Genomic DNA, 17,248 nt, shown 5'->3' with positions numbered 1-17,248 from the left:
AAAGCAAATAAAATTAAATAATCTCAATTGACTTCCATCTATTGTTCCCAGTATTTTCCATTCTGTTCACCGTCTATTATTTCTTTCACTTTTTTAATGATTCTATTGTTTATATGATATAATCATTACTGTTTTAGGTTTGTGTGTGCTTTAATGGAAATGGACTGGTTATTTTTGTGTGTTTTTTGTAGCATTGATAGTGACACTTTTACTAGAGCAGTATTAGAAGCATTAGGGTATCCTCTCTGCTCATCTCTGAGATTTATCTGAGCATATTTCCATACTGTCTTACTGTACAACATGAACCAGGCTTTAGCAGCTATTAATGCTGACTGACAGCCAAGAGCTTGGGCAGTGAGTGACCAAAGAGACTGAACAGCAGATCTGTTCCTCACCTGGACAGGTGTATCAATCAAACCTGTATGCTGGAGTAGAGGAGACCCAAGAAGAAGAAAGCCAGCAGTCAGAGACAGGAACATGGGCAGTGGGAGTAGCAGTGCAACTGTTAACAGGTGAGATGAACATGTAACCCATGACGAGGGGCCATCAATTCAGTGGGAAAAGAAAAAAGAAGGATTAGCATCTGTGTTTTACTGTTTGTGTAAACTTATGTTAAGAACTATCTTTGTAATTTCAACGTTTGGAGGTTTTGTTCGCTGTTGAGATATGGATGGTATTTGTGCCTGTGTCAACGATTTACTTTCTGGCTCACATCTTATTGGCAGAGCTGATTATGGCAACAAGATAATTAATCATCGTGGGAAGCATTTGTTATATGGTTATGTACTGTATGCAAGGTATAAACACATGTGGTAAAATTTAAGTTTTTACCTCCAACAAAGTTGAAATTCTCTCTTGCTCTCTCTCTTTCTCATACAGTATATTACAGAAACAAATGAGGTGAAGTTGCAACATATATGCATTTGCATTTGTAATGAATGAAATATTGGCAGCAAAATACTTTTTTACTGTAGTGCAATAGCTTTTCTAGTATGCACAAAGTCAATTAACTGTTAACAATTAAAAATCAGTCCTATTGGAATATTATTCTTTTCTTTCCTGATTTCTCAAACACTTTTTTTTTTAAGCGTAATTTCACGTTATATTTTTACCTTGGCCATCCAACCCCCACTTAGAGTGGCTCTGTGCTCCATGACTAGGCAGAGAATCCCTGCTGTAGTCTGTTTTTTACTTCAAATTAGCAATTTGATTTCAAGATGAAATCAGTTGAATAAAGCATATGTGCATAACAAACAAATAACTACAACTAATGTTTATAGTTTAAGGGAATGCACTTTGACAACATTCAATATCAATTAACAACACAGGCACGTACTTGTTTACCTAAACTTATCCAAACTGTAGTATCATTGTTCATCACTAGATGGAGGTATAGTCTTATAAAGGATTTCACATTAGATTTTTTTCTGTTTACTCACTGGGAGCTTACAAATACAGCAGGGACACCAAAACATTTGGGTCTGTTTTTTTGCTTGTTTGTTTGTTTTTTAATTGTATTTTTTTAAAAACAAAAATCAGCTTTCATCAATTAAATAAAAAAAACAAACAAAGAAAAAAAAAAAACGATATTATGTATCATCAAACGTGTATTGCCCGTTTGATGATGCTCCCCCATCCTGCACTTTAGCAGCAGATGATTAGCACGTCCAGGCATTAATGGACTCAAAAGAAAGCATGAAATATTACTCATTTTAATCTTACGGGGCCTGTAAACGGGCAGTGAATACTGATGAAAATCATGCTACTGCAGTTTTACTCTTTTTTTTCTTTCCCGGAATGCCATTTATAGTCACATGTCTAGCTATCCGCTCTAACTACTACCGTGTATCCTTCCGCGTCGTTTTTCGTATTTACCACTTCCCGGTTTTTCACAAGGGTAATACTGGAAAAAAAAACTGAAATAAAATGTGTTTTGACGCAGCGGTTGCTGCAAGAGTCTCAAGCTCCCTTTTTTCCCTTTTTACATATTCTCACGGTTAGGTGTAGCGCAGCATCCCTAGAAAGTAGTGCCGTAGCTTGGGGTACTAAAGAGATCACCTTGAGCCGATCTCAGAGTGATACGCCAGTCACATCGCTTTCACAGAGACTAAAGGTGGGTATCCTCAACCGGGAGGGGGGTTTTTAGCCGCATTGTTTAGCGATCTTTTGGTCACATAACCGATTTTTATAACTTTAAGACTTTTATTTTTCAGCAGCTACATTCTACGCTTTGGTAAGTTTAGGTTTGCACAACTTGCTCAATGGCATGTGGTTTTCTCTCTTTCCCATCTACCGATATCTTATGCTATTGCTATTTTAAAGCCTGAAATCGTGTAATAATTTCAGAACAGTTCGGTAAATACAGTCAGCTTAGATCAGCCATTTTAAAGCCCTGATATACAGGCTTAGAGTGCCTTTAACAACCTTGTGGATTGAAGATGCGTTTAATGAATGGTAATATGATGGAATTAGGGCGCGAATTGTGTAGCCGCATATATAACAAACTTTTAAAAAGTATCAGTCTTGTTTTTATAGCAAACCAAGAAAATCTAGAAAAATCAGTGACATTAAATTACATGTGTGTGAAACGATGGTAGAATCGCTTCCTGTTGCCTCTTGATGTGGGTGTCGCCCCTCTGTCTTAAAGGCCTCCCATTGGTCAGTATCCGTGATGTATCAAGCTCTGGAAAATGTGACGCAGGATGAGAACGTGACCTTTAGCGCATCGTCTTTATTGTAACTTTATCTGCATTATTATTAATATAAAATACTGATAGTTTTTGCCTAATGTAGCCTTTAAATGATGAAAAAACACATTATAGTTAAAGCTGTTATGCTTGATTAAAAATCGTGTGTTGTTTTCTTCCTCAGTGTGTCCGTTAGCGCTAAGCTAAATTCATCACGATGCGCATCACGATTCTTTAGTTCATCCATCTTTCCTATAATGTTTCCTTTTAGCTAAATTCCAGACACGTTAGATATGGTGCAGGACATAGCCATCCTATGGTAAATGTAGTTTGAAATGCGTGTGTGTGTGTATATATAGCTTCAGTATGACTGCAGTAACTTGCCGCAGTGGTTTAATAGTAACGGGCCTTATTGACAGTGGATGCACAGGCGTGTTGGCAGGTCTCATCCTGCCAGGTATGTGACCACTCTCCCATCTTTTAGCCCCGCCCGCTCAAAAAAGGAAGATTATTGTCTTTTAGTTGAATTTTAAATTGTAATTTGATATCCTGCTGTATGTCCTTTATGTTCTGAAATGCAGTTATGTGCATAACAAACTCATTGTCATTCATATGACCTTTCTGGGCAAATCCGCTGTTTACAAAATGTAGTCTATTTTTTTCACAGGAGCCCAACCAGATCAAAATGTCAGGTGACTGAGTTCTGTTGAAGTGATGAACTCAAACAAGGAGAACTTTAATGGTGTATGTCTGCTTGCTACTTAAGTCTAGACTCAAACCACAGAACTCTACAGCTATCATTATTTTCCCATATAAAGTCAGAGTAACTTACAAAAAATTAAGGTGAACCTGTGAATTTAAATCAGTGCTGTTTACTGTTGTAATTTTAGGCAGGTCCTTTGAGATTCACATTATCACAATCTCAAGAGACAGTTCTGGTTTATCAGCTTAGTAAATTTCTGCTTTTATTAAAGCATTGTGATAGGCACCTAGCCATTTGCCAAGACAAATGTGACTTTTGGATTGCACCTGCTGCTGCAGTTAACAGATGGTAAAAGTACAATCTTCTGTTCTAGGAGGAATTGTCCTTGATCTGCAGTTGTGATAAAAATGTTTAGCTGTTGCAAAGCTGGTGGCCAGTGCAAAGAGTTGGGACAAACAGCTGTCATTGCTCCCTTGGAGTCTCTATCTATTGTAGATGTATGTTTGCTAATGCCACATGGAGCCAACTCCACCATTTAGGTGTATTTGTTTGCCCTCACCTGACAAAATAGTCACTTTAATGTGTTTACATTCTCTTTAAGGTGCTCCCATTTGCACCGTTCATGAACCTAATTTGTTTGGGAGTATAACTACATCATGTATTCTGAGTATTAGATTTCTACCAGCTGACTGCATGTTGTGTATTGTTATTAGCCAAAAATCCATTTTTAGACCTGGGGTGTTGTCTAGCCTAGACTGGTAGCAGCATTGGTGTCGGAGTACTCTGTACGGTCAGAGAATTCTCATGTATGCCCGTTGTATTTGATCACGGTGACTGCCCAGTCGCTGCAGGTGCTCTCCATATCCTTTAACCTCATTGAATGGATTTACTCTTGAGCTCCTGGAAATGTTGCACACATGCACACGCATTGCAGTAGTTAGTTCTGCTGGAGCAAAGAGGAGTTTGTTCATTGGATTTGGAAGCTCCAGCACACTGGGGTGGCTGTGGAGGTCATTTGTAGTAACATGCTTGCTTGTCCCCAGGAGGAACAGGAGGATCTACTGGGGGTATGTAGTGTAACCTGCAAATGGTGCCTTGGTTGAGTGAGTGTGGATGAGCACAGTGTCACATCACATACTTAGCAGGTGATACAAAATGTCATGCCACCCTGGCAGCAATGCTACTATAACTGCTAATGATTGCACAGGGGTTTTTTTTTTCCGTAGATAAGAGTAATAAGGAAATGGATTAGAAATACATGAGAAGATGGTGACAAATATTTATGTTACAAAGGTATGTAACAAAGGAAAGGATTTGAGGGGATTATTAAGAGACAGTTCTAAAGTTAGTCCTACATCTGTGTCAGGGTTACTGTAGCTGCTGCAGGTCTGTATCTACCACCCACTGGCTGTACTGGGTTCAGACTTGCTGGTTATCTGTCACACTGGGCCATTCCTGCTGAACGTAATTTTGTTTCAACCAGGAGTTTGCAAGCTGGTTCAGACAGGCAGAAATTTCACACAAAACTTATATCAGGAAAACATGTTCTTTTGTCAGTCTTTTTCCCTCTGTTCCAAAAATAACATTTCACCTGAGGATACAGGCAGTATTTAAGATCAAGTGTGAGAGGATATTTTCTTAAACTGCTAAAGACACAGGCAATGAATTTTAGTTATTAGCTATTATCTTTACTAGCTATAACATTGTGGTGCTTTAGTTGTTTTTTTTTTTGTTTTGTTTGTTTTTTTAACCACAAAAGGGGTTTTGAGCACTTTACCAAGGGCCAGTATATCTGTGTGGAATGATTTTTTTTTTTTTTTAATTTAATCAACACAGCTTTGCAAGAATGCAAGGGACAGCCTGGTAAAGATACAAAGCTTTAGATGTGTGCGCACGTGTGGTGCTGAGTATTGGGAGGGGGGGGTGACATATTTATAGTCTTCATGTAGTCACGTAGCGAACATCTTCTATAGGAAGTTGCCTAAAACGTAATTTCCACACTTCTCTCTAAATGTGCATCCTTTCAGTTTTGCAACAGTAACTGTATTGCAGTATGTTTAGAGTTTAAACCCATTTTAAAAGACGCAGCATGCTGTAGTAACTGCCAGCATTTCGTGCTCCTTTAACACCCCTTTGAGGTTTTTCCCTGTGGTTCAGCCCACTGAGGGCTTATGTGTGCTGCAGCAGTGTGACTGAGCTCACGTACAACATTAGTCTACCCCATTGATGGAAATGTTACATCATCAGCTAGCAGCTTGTTAGCAGAGAGGTTCTGCCCGGAATCCCCCACCATGATGGATTTGCATTTAGGATGTTATGAGTAAGACAGAGTCAGACCACTACTGTTGGTCTGGTGCAACACATTTTCCACTGAGAGGTTACCACAAAGATGGCTGTGGCTTCAGTTGTAGCTGCACTACCCAAAAGTTGCCATTGTTCCCAAATTCTCCTGCCTTAGCCTTTGCATTCTGTTCTGTATATAGTAGGGAATTGAATTAAATTAAAGGCAAAACATTCTAAACATTTTATATAATACAGTGATGATAAAGTAAAATGTCAAATTGTGTAGCTGATCTATATCTATATTTCTCTGGCACAAGGATTTATTTATTTCTAAGTAGTTGATATTCATTTGACTATTATGCCAAGACGAGCATCCCTCGTCTGTCCATTATTCACAAGAATCGCTACTCTTGAGGATACTCTTACAGTATCTGTCAGAATTTAATCAAACTTGCACACAGTGATCACCTGATGAGTCTTCACTCAAATTGTGCTCAAGGTCATATCATTTTATGAGCAGTAGCCTGTGAAATGTGATGGATTGTAAGCCAGATGAGCTACTGCGTCATTGATGTATTTATTTATTTTTTAATTATCATTTTAAATCTTGTAACTTATTGTATTTTTTTTTTTTTTTTTTTTTTTTTTTTTTTTTTTTTTTTTTTGGCCATATAAATTCAAATATTATGATGACCTTATATATTGCCTGGTCCAATTTTGCATGCATACAGATGCCCGTTGGTCTATTACAGTGTAATACAATACTTTGTCCATCCCTGTCTTAATCTTTTATGTAAAATGATACAGCCGCTTGCCTTATTCTGGACCCTGGCAGCTCCACATCAGATTTGTAGCCAATTTCTGACCCATTCATAATGTAAACTTGCCTCGATTGAGTCACACAAATTTTATTCACTGATATATGAAACATTTGTGCCAGCTGTGCTGTAGATGTGTAACCACAGCGACCAGAACCCTGAAAGAAGCTGCACTCCTAATCAATATAGATAAGTAATGCTACACCCTGCTCAAACATGCCTACCTTGTTGGATTAAACATGCTTCAGTATTCATTTATAAACTACCCCTCATAATTCTGTGACTAATCGATTGAAAGGAAAGAAAGGGAGTGTCCCAGCCACACATCTGTGAGCAACTGACAGTATTGAGTCATTTTAGCAGTCCACAGGATTTTGTGTAATTTCTGTTCTGTGCTGCCATAAAGACCTTATCTCCCCTCTCTTTTACAACTAAAGTGATCAGTTTCATGATGAAAGCTAGGAAATTCCAGCATTCGAATAGAGTGGTGGTGTCGTTACCATGGGTGACTCAGCAAGAAGAGTGGGCGGTGTGTAGCAGCTCACTAGGCTACTCTGTCCCCACTATAGAATAATGGAAATGGGATAGTGAACCAGTGTTAGCCTTAGAATGTCCCTAACACTACAGATCAACATTGACATGTTCCCTGTCAGTCTTCAAGTAACTGAGAGCTACCCCAAAGGGCTGGATTCTGAGGTTTTCCTTAGTTGTCAGAATCACAAATTATTCACTGCAGATTCTGCAACCTAGAATTCAGGATAGTCTTGTGCAAAGCCTGTGGTCACTATAACCCAATCTTAACACAGAAATGCAGCAGTTAGATTTCATAATCCTAATCTTAGAGCCCCCCCCCAACACTTCTGTGGCTGAGTCTAGACAATGTTTAGAGTTCGTGACTTCTGACAGTTCTAGGTTCAGTTTTTCCCTGCAGAAAAATTGAGCCATAGCTTGCGTATGATCATGACATTTTGTTGGTCTCATGCACATACACGAGGATTCCAGCACAAATGTACGGAAATGGGCTTTAGACTGTTGCTATGTTGCTATGACATAACTAGCCCAACTAATAACTGTCCTGTTTTATAACTAGTTTGGAAAATTATAAAGGGGGGGTGATAAATTTGGACACGTGTGGAATCTAAGAACCTGAGTAATAAACAGAAATAAAATTTCACTCTGTTTTGCTGCATCCTCTAATGGTTTGTTTTTCTTCTATGAAGGACTTCTGCAGTTGCACCAGGGATTACCATGCTTCAGCTAAAGTCAGACATGGGCTCAGCCTTCATCCAGACACAGCAGCTCAATGCTGCTATGGCTGAGACTTTCCTGGAACACATGTGCCTGCTGGATATCGACTCCGAGCCCACCACTGCACGCAACACCGGCATCATCTGCACCATTGGTCGGTCCAACCTACATTTGAAGATTTACTCAGACATTAAAGGATATGGAAGGAACCTGTGTTTATACATTTAAAGGAGTATTTGTGTGTTTCATCAATATTTGGCCAGTTACTTTTGAAATTTTCCATTCACAGCATTGTGTCCTCATACAGTACTTTATCAACAATCTGTTGATAAAATAACACCTGTTTTGAAATTTCAAATTTGGACTGTAGTTTGTAGATGATGATTTGTGCCACTTTATTAGTAAATGGCATCAAAATTTTAAATGTTGTACTTTTTATTCAATCCTTTTCCTTTTCGACAACTACCTACAGGGCCAGCCTCTCGATCTGTGGAAACGCTGCAGGAGATGATCAAGTCTGGAATGAACATTGCTCGCTTAAACTTCTCCCACGGCACACACGAGGTGGGTCTTCCTACAACTTCCGTCTGCTGTGTAAATGTCTTGGTGAAAAGACGGTTTAAATTTCAGACAGTTAAATCTCATTTTACGTAACCTGACATTTCCTTCAAATATAGTTTTGTGCTTTATCACAGACTGGTACTGGTTGGCAGGTTTAGCTATGTGGCAGTCTTTATCCTGTCTGATTTTCTTTTTAGCTTTTAAAGCAGTTTTAGTAACTTACAATTACAAACATAGCCAACCAATCAAAAGGTGGAAGGCAGCGCAAGGGAGGGATAACTAGCCATGGGGTCGTATAGTGTAGTAATGATGGGATGAGCTAAATCTTGCAATCAGACTATCCCCCTTCAGGCCTTTCCAGTAAGAAGACGGAGAAACCTGTCTACTTTGGGCATGTTTATCAACCTTATCTGATCCTGATGAGAATTATACACATGAGAAATGTTGGCTTTCTAATCAGTTTGAACTCTTCTGTATTTTTAGCCTATCCTCTGACATCCTGACATTATAATGTCCTTGCAGTTTAAGATGCTACGAGATGTGACGTATAAAGACACAATGCAGATTCAATGTAGTAATTGTTAATAGTTGTTTTTAAAGTATTCTTGGATTGAGTGGGTGTAGCTATTTTAAAGGGATCAAATGTCACTGTAGATTTGAAAATGGCAACTGGCAAAATCACACAGGTTTTCTTTTGGTCTAACTCAGCATGGTGTCTGTGTGAAAGGGCAGCCAATGTGATTACCTGCCACTTAAGTTATTACTAAAAGCTCTGGTTACCCAGGTGGGCAGTATAAGCCATGCACAGGAGGTAGCTGTTATAAAGCCACAAACACTGCACCGCCAGTTAAGGCAAAAGTACACCTGCATACTTTTTCTTCTTTTCAGATTTAACTATTTATTTAAAGTCTGTTTTTCCTTGTACTAGAATTTAGATCCTTGAGTTTTGTGGTGTCTATTTTTCACTTCACTAAGGAATTTCCTCTTGAGAAACGCTACATGCCCTCAGCTAACTAACTTATCATAGATGGCACAGTTTCGGAAGGTGTTAATCATCTATCATAACAGTAACCTGTGTTCAAGGACACACATTGATGACATGTCACCAATTTGCATGGCACTGTATTATCCAGGTTATCAATCTTGACAGCTTTACAGCCAAATGGCACCTTTAAAAATGCAGTCTGTCAGCTCATGTAGATATTTTGGCTATGCTTAATTAACTCAACCATTTAACATACCTCTACATTAAGACTTTTGGCTGATTTGCTTTTGGCACCTGGGTTCAGCAGTTGCACTGGTAGAAGTAACTGAATGACCCCATGACGATGATGCTATAACATCATGACCCATGTTTATGGTTGTGTGAGCTGCATCTTATCTTTTAATTGGCTGCTGTTACTTTTATGTCTGCTTTGTAAAACCTATATCTGAGTAACTGCATAAAATATTATTTCTTAATGCGACTGTAGTGGAAGATTTGATAGAAATAAAGGTTGAAAGTCACATGTTTAACCAAAAAAAAAAAAATACCCAGGTAGGTTAGCATCTGGCTAAGAGTGTTCACTGGAGATAATTTAACACATTGACTTGTTTCTTTCTACAGTATCATGCAGGAACCATCAAGAACATTCGTGAGGCCTGTGAGAGCTTTGAGCCTGGCAGTATCCAATACAGGCCTATTGGCATTGCTCTGGACACCAAGGGCCCAGAGATCAGGACTGGCCTCATTAAGGGAGTGAGTTTAACTCTACTTTTTCTTATTCTTCATGTGGCTTTTTGAATGGCTTAATATAAACTTTCAGCATGAAAACCAACCCGAAAGACAAATTGTGTCTCTTAATGATTTGACAGAGCGGCACGGCTGAGGTGGAGCTGAAGAAGGGTAACATGATCAAGATTACCTTGGATGACGCTTACCAGGAGAACTGCAGTGATGAAATTCTCTGGCTCGACTACCAGAACATTACCAAAGTTGTGGAAGTTGGCAGCAAGGTCTATATTGATGATGGACTCATATCCCTGCAAGTCAAGGAGATTGGTACGTAAAAGAGGCAAGGATGAAGAAGGCCAGCCCCATAAAGTCTACACTTGTGTTATAATAATTAGAAAATACTGTTTTGTGTTAATGTGTATTTTTTTCACCTCCCCAAGGCTCTGATTATCTCATTTGTGAAATTGAGAATGGTGGCACCTTGGGCAGTAAGAAAGGAGTCAACCTCCCTGGTGCTGCTGTAGACCTTCCTGCTGTTTCAGAGAAAGACATCAAAGACCTGCAGTTTGGTGTGGAGCAGGGAGTGGACATGGTCTTTGCCTCCTTCATTCGCAAAGCAGAAGATGTGCACGCTGTCCGGGCAGTGCTAGGAGAGAAGGGCAAAAACATCAAGATCGTCAGCAAGCTCGAGAACCACGAAGGTGTACGGAGGTGTGTGGAGATGGGTCCATCTTTGATGTCACGGTGCATTTGTGCTATGTTGGATTTTTACAAATTTTTATTACATTAGCTGAGGAGCAACACCAAATCAAAAAGTCTTTGAATTTGTAATCACAAGAACTTGGATGCAAAGGGGTCTTGATGAACCAGTCTTTATGCCATATTCCTGAGACTCTTTGATGATAATATATAGTTGCACTTTGTGATCCCTGTTTTGCAGATTTGATGAAATCATGGAGGCCAGTGATGGTATCATGGTTGCCCGAGGTGACCTGGGCATTGAGATCCCTACAGAAAAGGTCTTCCTTGCCCAGAAAATGATGATTGGTCGCTGCAACAGAGCTGGCAAGCCAATCACCTGTGCCACTCAGGTCAGATAAGAGCAGGGAAAATTTTGTTTCCCCCCTCAGATCTAATTTGTTTTTAAAAAGTGGCAGAGGTCTCGATGCACTAATCAGATTAGGTGTAAATATGTTCAACTATGTGAATGTGACCCAGACTGGCTTCATTTTCCTAAATCATTCAGATGTTGGAGAGCATGATCAAGAAGCCTAGACCCACCCGTGCTGAGGGCAGTGACGTAGCCAATGCGGTGCTGGATGGAGCTGACTGTATTATGCTCAGTGGGGAGACTGCCAAGGGAGACTACCCTCTGGAGGCAGTACGCACACAGCACATGGTGAGTTAATGTATAATAACAATATCAAACAGGAAAAAAGTATCTAAATAAGTTCAGAATGAGCTGCAATTTAAAGAGCAATGATTTTGTGATTGGATTGCATGAATTACAATTACGAATCTTCATTTTTTAGAGGGGGTGGGGCTGTAGCTTCTGGATGGTTATGCTTTCATTCTTCTTTTCCCCCTTTTTGTTCACCTGATATGTCTTGTACTCCTTTTTATTTGATCACTTGATGAACCCCAAAGAAGTCAGCAGGAATTATCAATATACAAATCAGTCATGTTAAAATGCTCAGTTGGGAATAATGGTATTGACAAAGCACAAATTTGGTAAAATATTAACCATTAATCCCAGTGATAATTCCACCTGTATTTGGCATTTAAATTTGCTAAGACATTAATTTCCAAATCATGCATGTTGCCTGAACCTCTTCATCTAACACACACTGAAAGTTACCAAAGTTACTAAGATTATACTAAAAAAAATCTTAGTAACTTTGATAACTAGTGAAGAATTCAAAGTGCAAACCATTTTCCCCTAAATACATTTTATTCTGGGGAGAAAAAAAATGTGGCTGGTGTAAAAAGGAGCAGGAACAGCAGTTTCAAGTGATGCCACACATGGAATCATAAATTACCAATCATTGACTTGATTTACAAGGGATTAAGGAAATTCCTTTATTTGTATATGTTACACCTGCATTTGTGTTGGTCAGTCAGGGACAGTAAAAATGAAGTACAGTAAAAATGAAGCACCTTTTGTTGTGGTCCCAGACCAATACAAATTTAGTATGAAGTGTTTACATCAAAGTAATGCAGTTAATGCTGTCGTCATTGTTCATGCTTTTTTTTTTTTTTTTTGGCTTCCCTCCACTGTTCACAGCTACTCTGCAATACAGACTGACTCAGCAGTCCTGCAGAACTCGCAGTTTCTATTAAGTTGCAAGGAACGCCTTAGTACAGCTTTATAATGCATTTATAAAAACACTCATTTAGTAAGGAAGGAAAATTAAACAATAACTGCTTCTAAGCTTCTGTTCTCCAAGTTCTTTTTTTTTTTTCTGTACTGTTCTTTGTTCCTCCTGACTGTCCTTAACCATCTCCAACTTCTTGTGCAGTGTGTCTTAACTCACAGTGTGTGTGTGTGTGTGTGTGTGTGTGTGTGTGTGTGTGTGTGTGTGTGTGTTTTTTTTTGTTTTTTTTTTTTTTACTTTTTTTGACAAGAAAGTTGTGATTTAATGTTTTAGATTAAAAGTGTTTTAAATAAAAGCCAGATGCATTTCACTGTATGTCATATTTAATATCTCATAAATGCTTATGGTAAAGTTGTGGCTTTGTTTTAATCTCAACATTCCCTCCCCCTCCCCCCCCACTAACTGCACACCTAAACTCTTGTATTGACTCTTCATTTCTTCGTTCCCTTCTTCACTTTAACTTACTTTTGTGTACCTTTTTTTTTTAACATTGCCCCCCTTTGTTTTTTCATGTTCTTGTATTTTCTCCCTTTTGCCTGTCACCTGTTCTTGCTTTACATCTGTTTGTCTGGTTTGAAAATGCCTTTCTTCGATGCATCTTGCCCTCACTTGTGCCAGATTGCCCGTGAAGCCGAGGCAGCCATGTTCCATCGGCAGGTGTTTGAGGACCTGCGTCGTTCCACGCCGCACTGCAAAGACCCTGCTGAGGCCATTGCAATCGGTGCTGTCGAGGCCTCCTTTAAGAGCTTGGCCTCTGGGATCATTGTGCTCACGGGCTCTGGAAGGTAGGCAGGTTATCTGGTCTGGCAGTTGGTGGAGGTCACTGATAACTGTGCTTAAGGAGTCTGAGAGGAAGAGTAGGGCCAGACAGGGACTTTCGAAGGGAGCAGTTGGGAGAGCTGGCAAACATAACCAGACTCATGGTTGGCTGTTAAGCTGTATAGAAGCAGTTAAATCCTTGTGTGGGGACAATGCATAAAAAGACCTAACATCTCTCCCATCATCCCACCTAACGTTCTTCTTCACTGATGTGTGTGAACATCTTAATTAGTTTAATTGGCCATCCTTGTTCAACCAGGAGTCTAGCAATATGTTTGGCAGTTACTCCCACTGATGTGAGTACCTCAATATATAGTGTGTGTGTGTGACTGAGAGTAACACCCCACCTCCCCCCCCCCCCGTTAAAAAAAAACCCTTCCCTTCGGGGCTCAGATAGCACGAGAGGCCGAGGCCGCCACCTTCCACAGCAAGCTCTTTGAAGAGCTGAGGAGACACTCCCAGCTGACCAGAGACCCGACAGAGGCTGTCGCTGTTGGAGCTGTTGAGTCATCCTTCAAATGCTGCGCTAGTGCCATTATTGTTCTCACTAAGACTGGGAGGTAAGAAAAAGTGGAATTGAGGTGACATGATTCTGGTCCTGAAGGTAAGGCGTCGCCAAACGTGTGCCGACCTATCTAACCCATTTTCTGCAGCTTCCTCCAACACTTAATCTGCTTGTGAAGATCCCCATCCTTGTGTGTGTGTGTGTGTGTGTGTGTGTGTGTGTGTGTGTGTGTGTGTGTGTGCGTGCGTGCGGTAACAGCAACTAATTTTATAAAACATGAGTGGGTTATGTCACTAGCCCAGGTGTCCACCTTTCAGACTCTTAATATCATTGATGGTTTTGTTCAAATTTAAGTGTGGATTGCTGTATTGTCTCAAATGTTTGCAAAATCACTTAACCTAGGGTTTGTATGTTGGTTTTCCTTTTTCACTCATTACTGGAAACCATAATTTACTTACAGTGTATGATTTAAATACTGTAAGTGACATTCTTAGTTGTCACTGGTTACCTAAATCAGACAAACAATACAGTGAACACTGATTTCACATTACAGCAGCCCTGAGTCTGGGCTGTTGAAAGGATCACTTGGTGTTTGATAGTGGACATCTCTTGGACTACTGACAGGGAGCTAAACCTCTGCACACCGATGATAAAGCATAAGTGTTGTCACTTATTTTGGCTACTCTGACCTCTCAGGAATGTGTGGAAGTTTCAGAGACTCGGGTTGCCTCCCGTACCTCTCGCACTAGTTTTGTAGGATACTTTAATGTAATTGAGCTCTGCAAAACCTGAGAAGTCTAAATGAGCCAGAGTATCTGAGAACACAGGTGTGGGTGTTGGGTTATTAATTGCACCAATTTAAAAAAAAATTTCTTTCTTAAGAATCCATCAGTATGGAGATCATTTACATATATTAAGTTAATTTCTTACTCAGTGCTAAAAATGCCATGCAGCTTGCAGTCTGATGTAATATGCATACCCTCAGGGATGTACAGTATGAGTTAAATGCTTGGACATGCTTATTCAGTCAAGAGTTTTACTTGTTACTTTTTTTTTTTTTAATCCATAAAATCTGTAATGTATTGCACAACCTATTTTAACTACTAACCCACATAACGTGTTAGTGATGCATTTAACATGGATAAGAATGAGGCATAGACAGTGTAGGTTGGAAGTGGTGACGTCAAGAACTTTAAAAACGGTTTAATGAGTTTGGAGAGCTTTTGAATATTAGAAAACCCTAAATCACATTTCAAGAAGCATTTGCTAATGTGAAACCTTTCTCCAAAAGAAAAAAAGAGGTCAGGCTTGCAATCAAAGAGCGCTGGTTACCATAAAGTTCAAAGTCCTTTAAAACTGTTTAGATCAGTCGATCAGTCCATTATTAGATAAGAAAAATGATTTAGTACTGTGGCTACCATCTTTCAGTGAGGTTTAAAAAAAAAAAAAAAAAGATTCAGTTTAATTGGTTAACATCTCTGTTCATAGGTATACCATATGCCACTCATGGAACACATCAAATGTCTGCTTATGAAACTGTTTTAAGGTTAATTTTGGAGTATAAATGTCATCCAAAATCTATAATGAAGCTCAAAAGATGGTGGCTGCAACAGGAAAATGACTTAAAACTAAAATTAAACATGCTCATTAAAGACCTTGTATTACAATTATTTGCCTAAGAATATGTGATTATCGACACTTGATCATTTGAACTTTTAGACTTGGGTTATGATTGGACCAATCAGTCCATAATACTGGTAGTTCCAATGGGTTCACCTGCTCAGTATGCACTGCAATTCATTCGGCCGCTTCCTTTTGTACTCCAAAATAAACGTATACTGCTGAAATCATTACATCAGTTAAATGTGGATGAAGTGCCTAGCTTCCTCTGTGTATGTGCAGGTCCGCCCACCTGATCTCCAGGTACAGGCCTCGTGCCCCAATCATTGCTGTGACCCGTAACGCTCAAACGGCTCGTCAGGCCCACCTGTACCGCGGCATCTTCCCTGTCCTCTACACCAAACCAGCACACGAAGTGTGGGCAGAGGATGTAGACTTGCGTGTCAACTTTGCTATGGAAATGGGTAAGCAACTGCCTCACCTTTTTAATATCCCGTTTGCTGTAAACTTCATTAAATGCATTGAATAACCAGCAGTTCATTTATTGCTTCATGTTAAATTTTGTAGGCAAGGCCAGAGGCTTCTTCAAAGAGGGTGACGTTGTCATCGTGTTGACCGGCTGGCGTCCTGGCTCTGGTTACACCAACACCATGCGTGTGGTTCTGGTGGCCTAAACAGCCAGGAGGGCCTGCTCTGCTTTCTCCCTTTCATCTATCTTTCATAGCGTTCCAACCCCACACCTCACTCCTGCTCACAACCTTTGTAATCCACACACTGGGGCTCGCATCCTCTACGATTCAGCAATTTAGCATTTGGGAAATGATCCAAAGGGTTTTTAAGATGTACACCCCTCATGGTTGAGATTTTGAGTGGGAGTGGAGTCTTGTTTCGCACAGTTCCACTTATGTTCCATTCCTTTTACATTCCCTAAATCAAACCAGTCTTCAGGGCCTCAGATTAATACACCCTGACCAGAAACTGCTGTATTTATTCACTCAAACACTTGTATGATTAAAAGTTAAATTGTCTGAGTGAATGCTTCTTGGTCTGTGTGCATGTGCGCATCGACTCATGTTTAGCTGGGGTTAGTGGTGGGGCCAGCTGACCTTAACAGAGCACCTAATAGCACTCCTCAGCTGGTTAAATGAACAAAGTAGTGGCATCCTATGGGCTCCTCCCACAGTGCAGTGGCTCCACCACTCCACCCAAACAGATCCTGCTCTAGTGCTGTCTATATGAAGTGTCCTCATTTGCCAGCTTTCACTGTATTACAGTGTATATGTAAGTGTCGCACTCCTAATCTACTCCAGACAATGTTACATTCGATATTATACTTGAGTCTTGTGAATGGTGAGCTTCTGTTTTGGGACATCCAATACTACTTATATTTTGACTGCCTATAGAAAGTTAGTCTTGGATGTCTAATTCAGAGGTAGTTGCTGTGTTTGTGTTATTAGTTGTGTCAAAGCCTTTACAGTTACATTTAGATTATATCAAAGCTGGCGCCTATGGGGGGAAAAAAACGTGTGTTTGGCTAAAGATGACTCATGTGACTGAGTATATTTAGGGCTTTTTATTTTTTTTTTGGTAGATGATGTAAAGATGAAGCCCTGACCCTCACAGTCAAAGCTGGCGATGGGTAGAGTCCCTCTGTTTCTCTATTTATGTTGGTGACACTGTATCTTTCCATGTGTGTAACATGCTTTTGATTGTAATGCTAGAGTGTAAGAACTAACAAAATGTAAAGGGGTGTGATGCTTAGCTGGTGTACTGAGCTGTCCAACAAGACTGAGTTCCATCAATAAAAGAGATGAGCACCTATCTAAATATTTTTTTTTTTGTTTGTTTGTTTTTAATCATTGTTTGTGGGCATCTTTACTTTCTGTACACCAAGTGAAAGATTCAGGTAAAAATA

At 39.7% G+C, this 17,248-nt stretch overlaps 1 protein-coding gene across 4 annotated transcripts; it reads left to right on the top strand.

The window, feature by feature from the left end:
• The first annotated feature begins 354 nt into the window (after positions 1 to 354).
• pkma (pyruvate kinase M1/2a) lies at positions 355 to 17,160 on the top strand. Of its 4 annotated transcripts, none has more exons than XM_030723102.1 (11): positions 355 to 512; positions 7,712 to 7,893; positions 8,212 to 8,303; positions 9,907 to 10,038; positions 10,155 to 10,341; positions 10,455 to 10,725; positions 10,955 to 11,105; positions 11,261 to 11,413; positions 13,008 to 13,174; positions 15,616 to 15,797; positions 15,901 to 17,160. In XM_030723102.1, exons 1-11 carry the CDS (start codon positions 478 to 480, stop codon positions 16,005 to 16,007), a joined length of 1,659 nt encoding a protein of 552 aa, XP_030578962.1. In that variant the 5' UTR covers positions 355 to 477; the 3' UTR covers positions 16,008 to 17,160. The 4 variants fall into 4 exon arrangements, with proteins under 4 accessions (XP_030578962.1, XP_030578969.1, XP_030578954.1 ...); XM_030723109.1 differs by lacking the exon at positions 355 to 512 and adding an exon at positions 2,027 to 2,113; XM_030723094.1 differs by lacking the exons at positions 355 to 512; positions 13,008 to 13,174 and adding exons at positions 4,316 to 4,457; positions 13,602 to 13,768.
• Positions 17,161 to 17,248: the final 88 nt, after the last annotated feature.

The sequence above is a fragment of the Archocentrus centrarchus genome, chromosome 3, assembly GCF_007364275.1.
Source record: "Archocentrus centrarchus isolate MPI-CPG fArcCen1 chromosome 3, fArcCen1, whole genome shotgun sequence".
Classification (NCBI taxonomy): domain Eukaryota; kingdom Metazoa; phylum Chordata; class Actinopteri; order Cichliformes; family Cichlidae; genus Archocentrus; species Archocentrus centrarchus.
This window is presented reverse-complemented; position numbering and strand designations above follow the sequence as displayed.

Bases quoted from the DNA above. Each gene is read 5' to 3' on its own strand.
- pkma (XM_030723102.1), top strand. From the start codon at position 478: ATGGGCAGTGGGAGTAGCAGTGCAACTGTTAACAG. The intron at 11,106-11,260 runs GTCAGATAAGAG...TAAATCATTCAG, and splicing joins CAATCACCTGTGCCACTCAG to ATGTTGGAGAGCATGATCAA. The intron at 11,414-13,007 runs GTGAGTTAATGT...CACTTGTGCCAG, and splicing joins CAGTACGCACACAGCACATG to ATTGCCCGTGAAGCCGAGGC.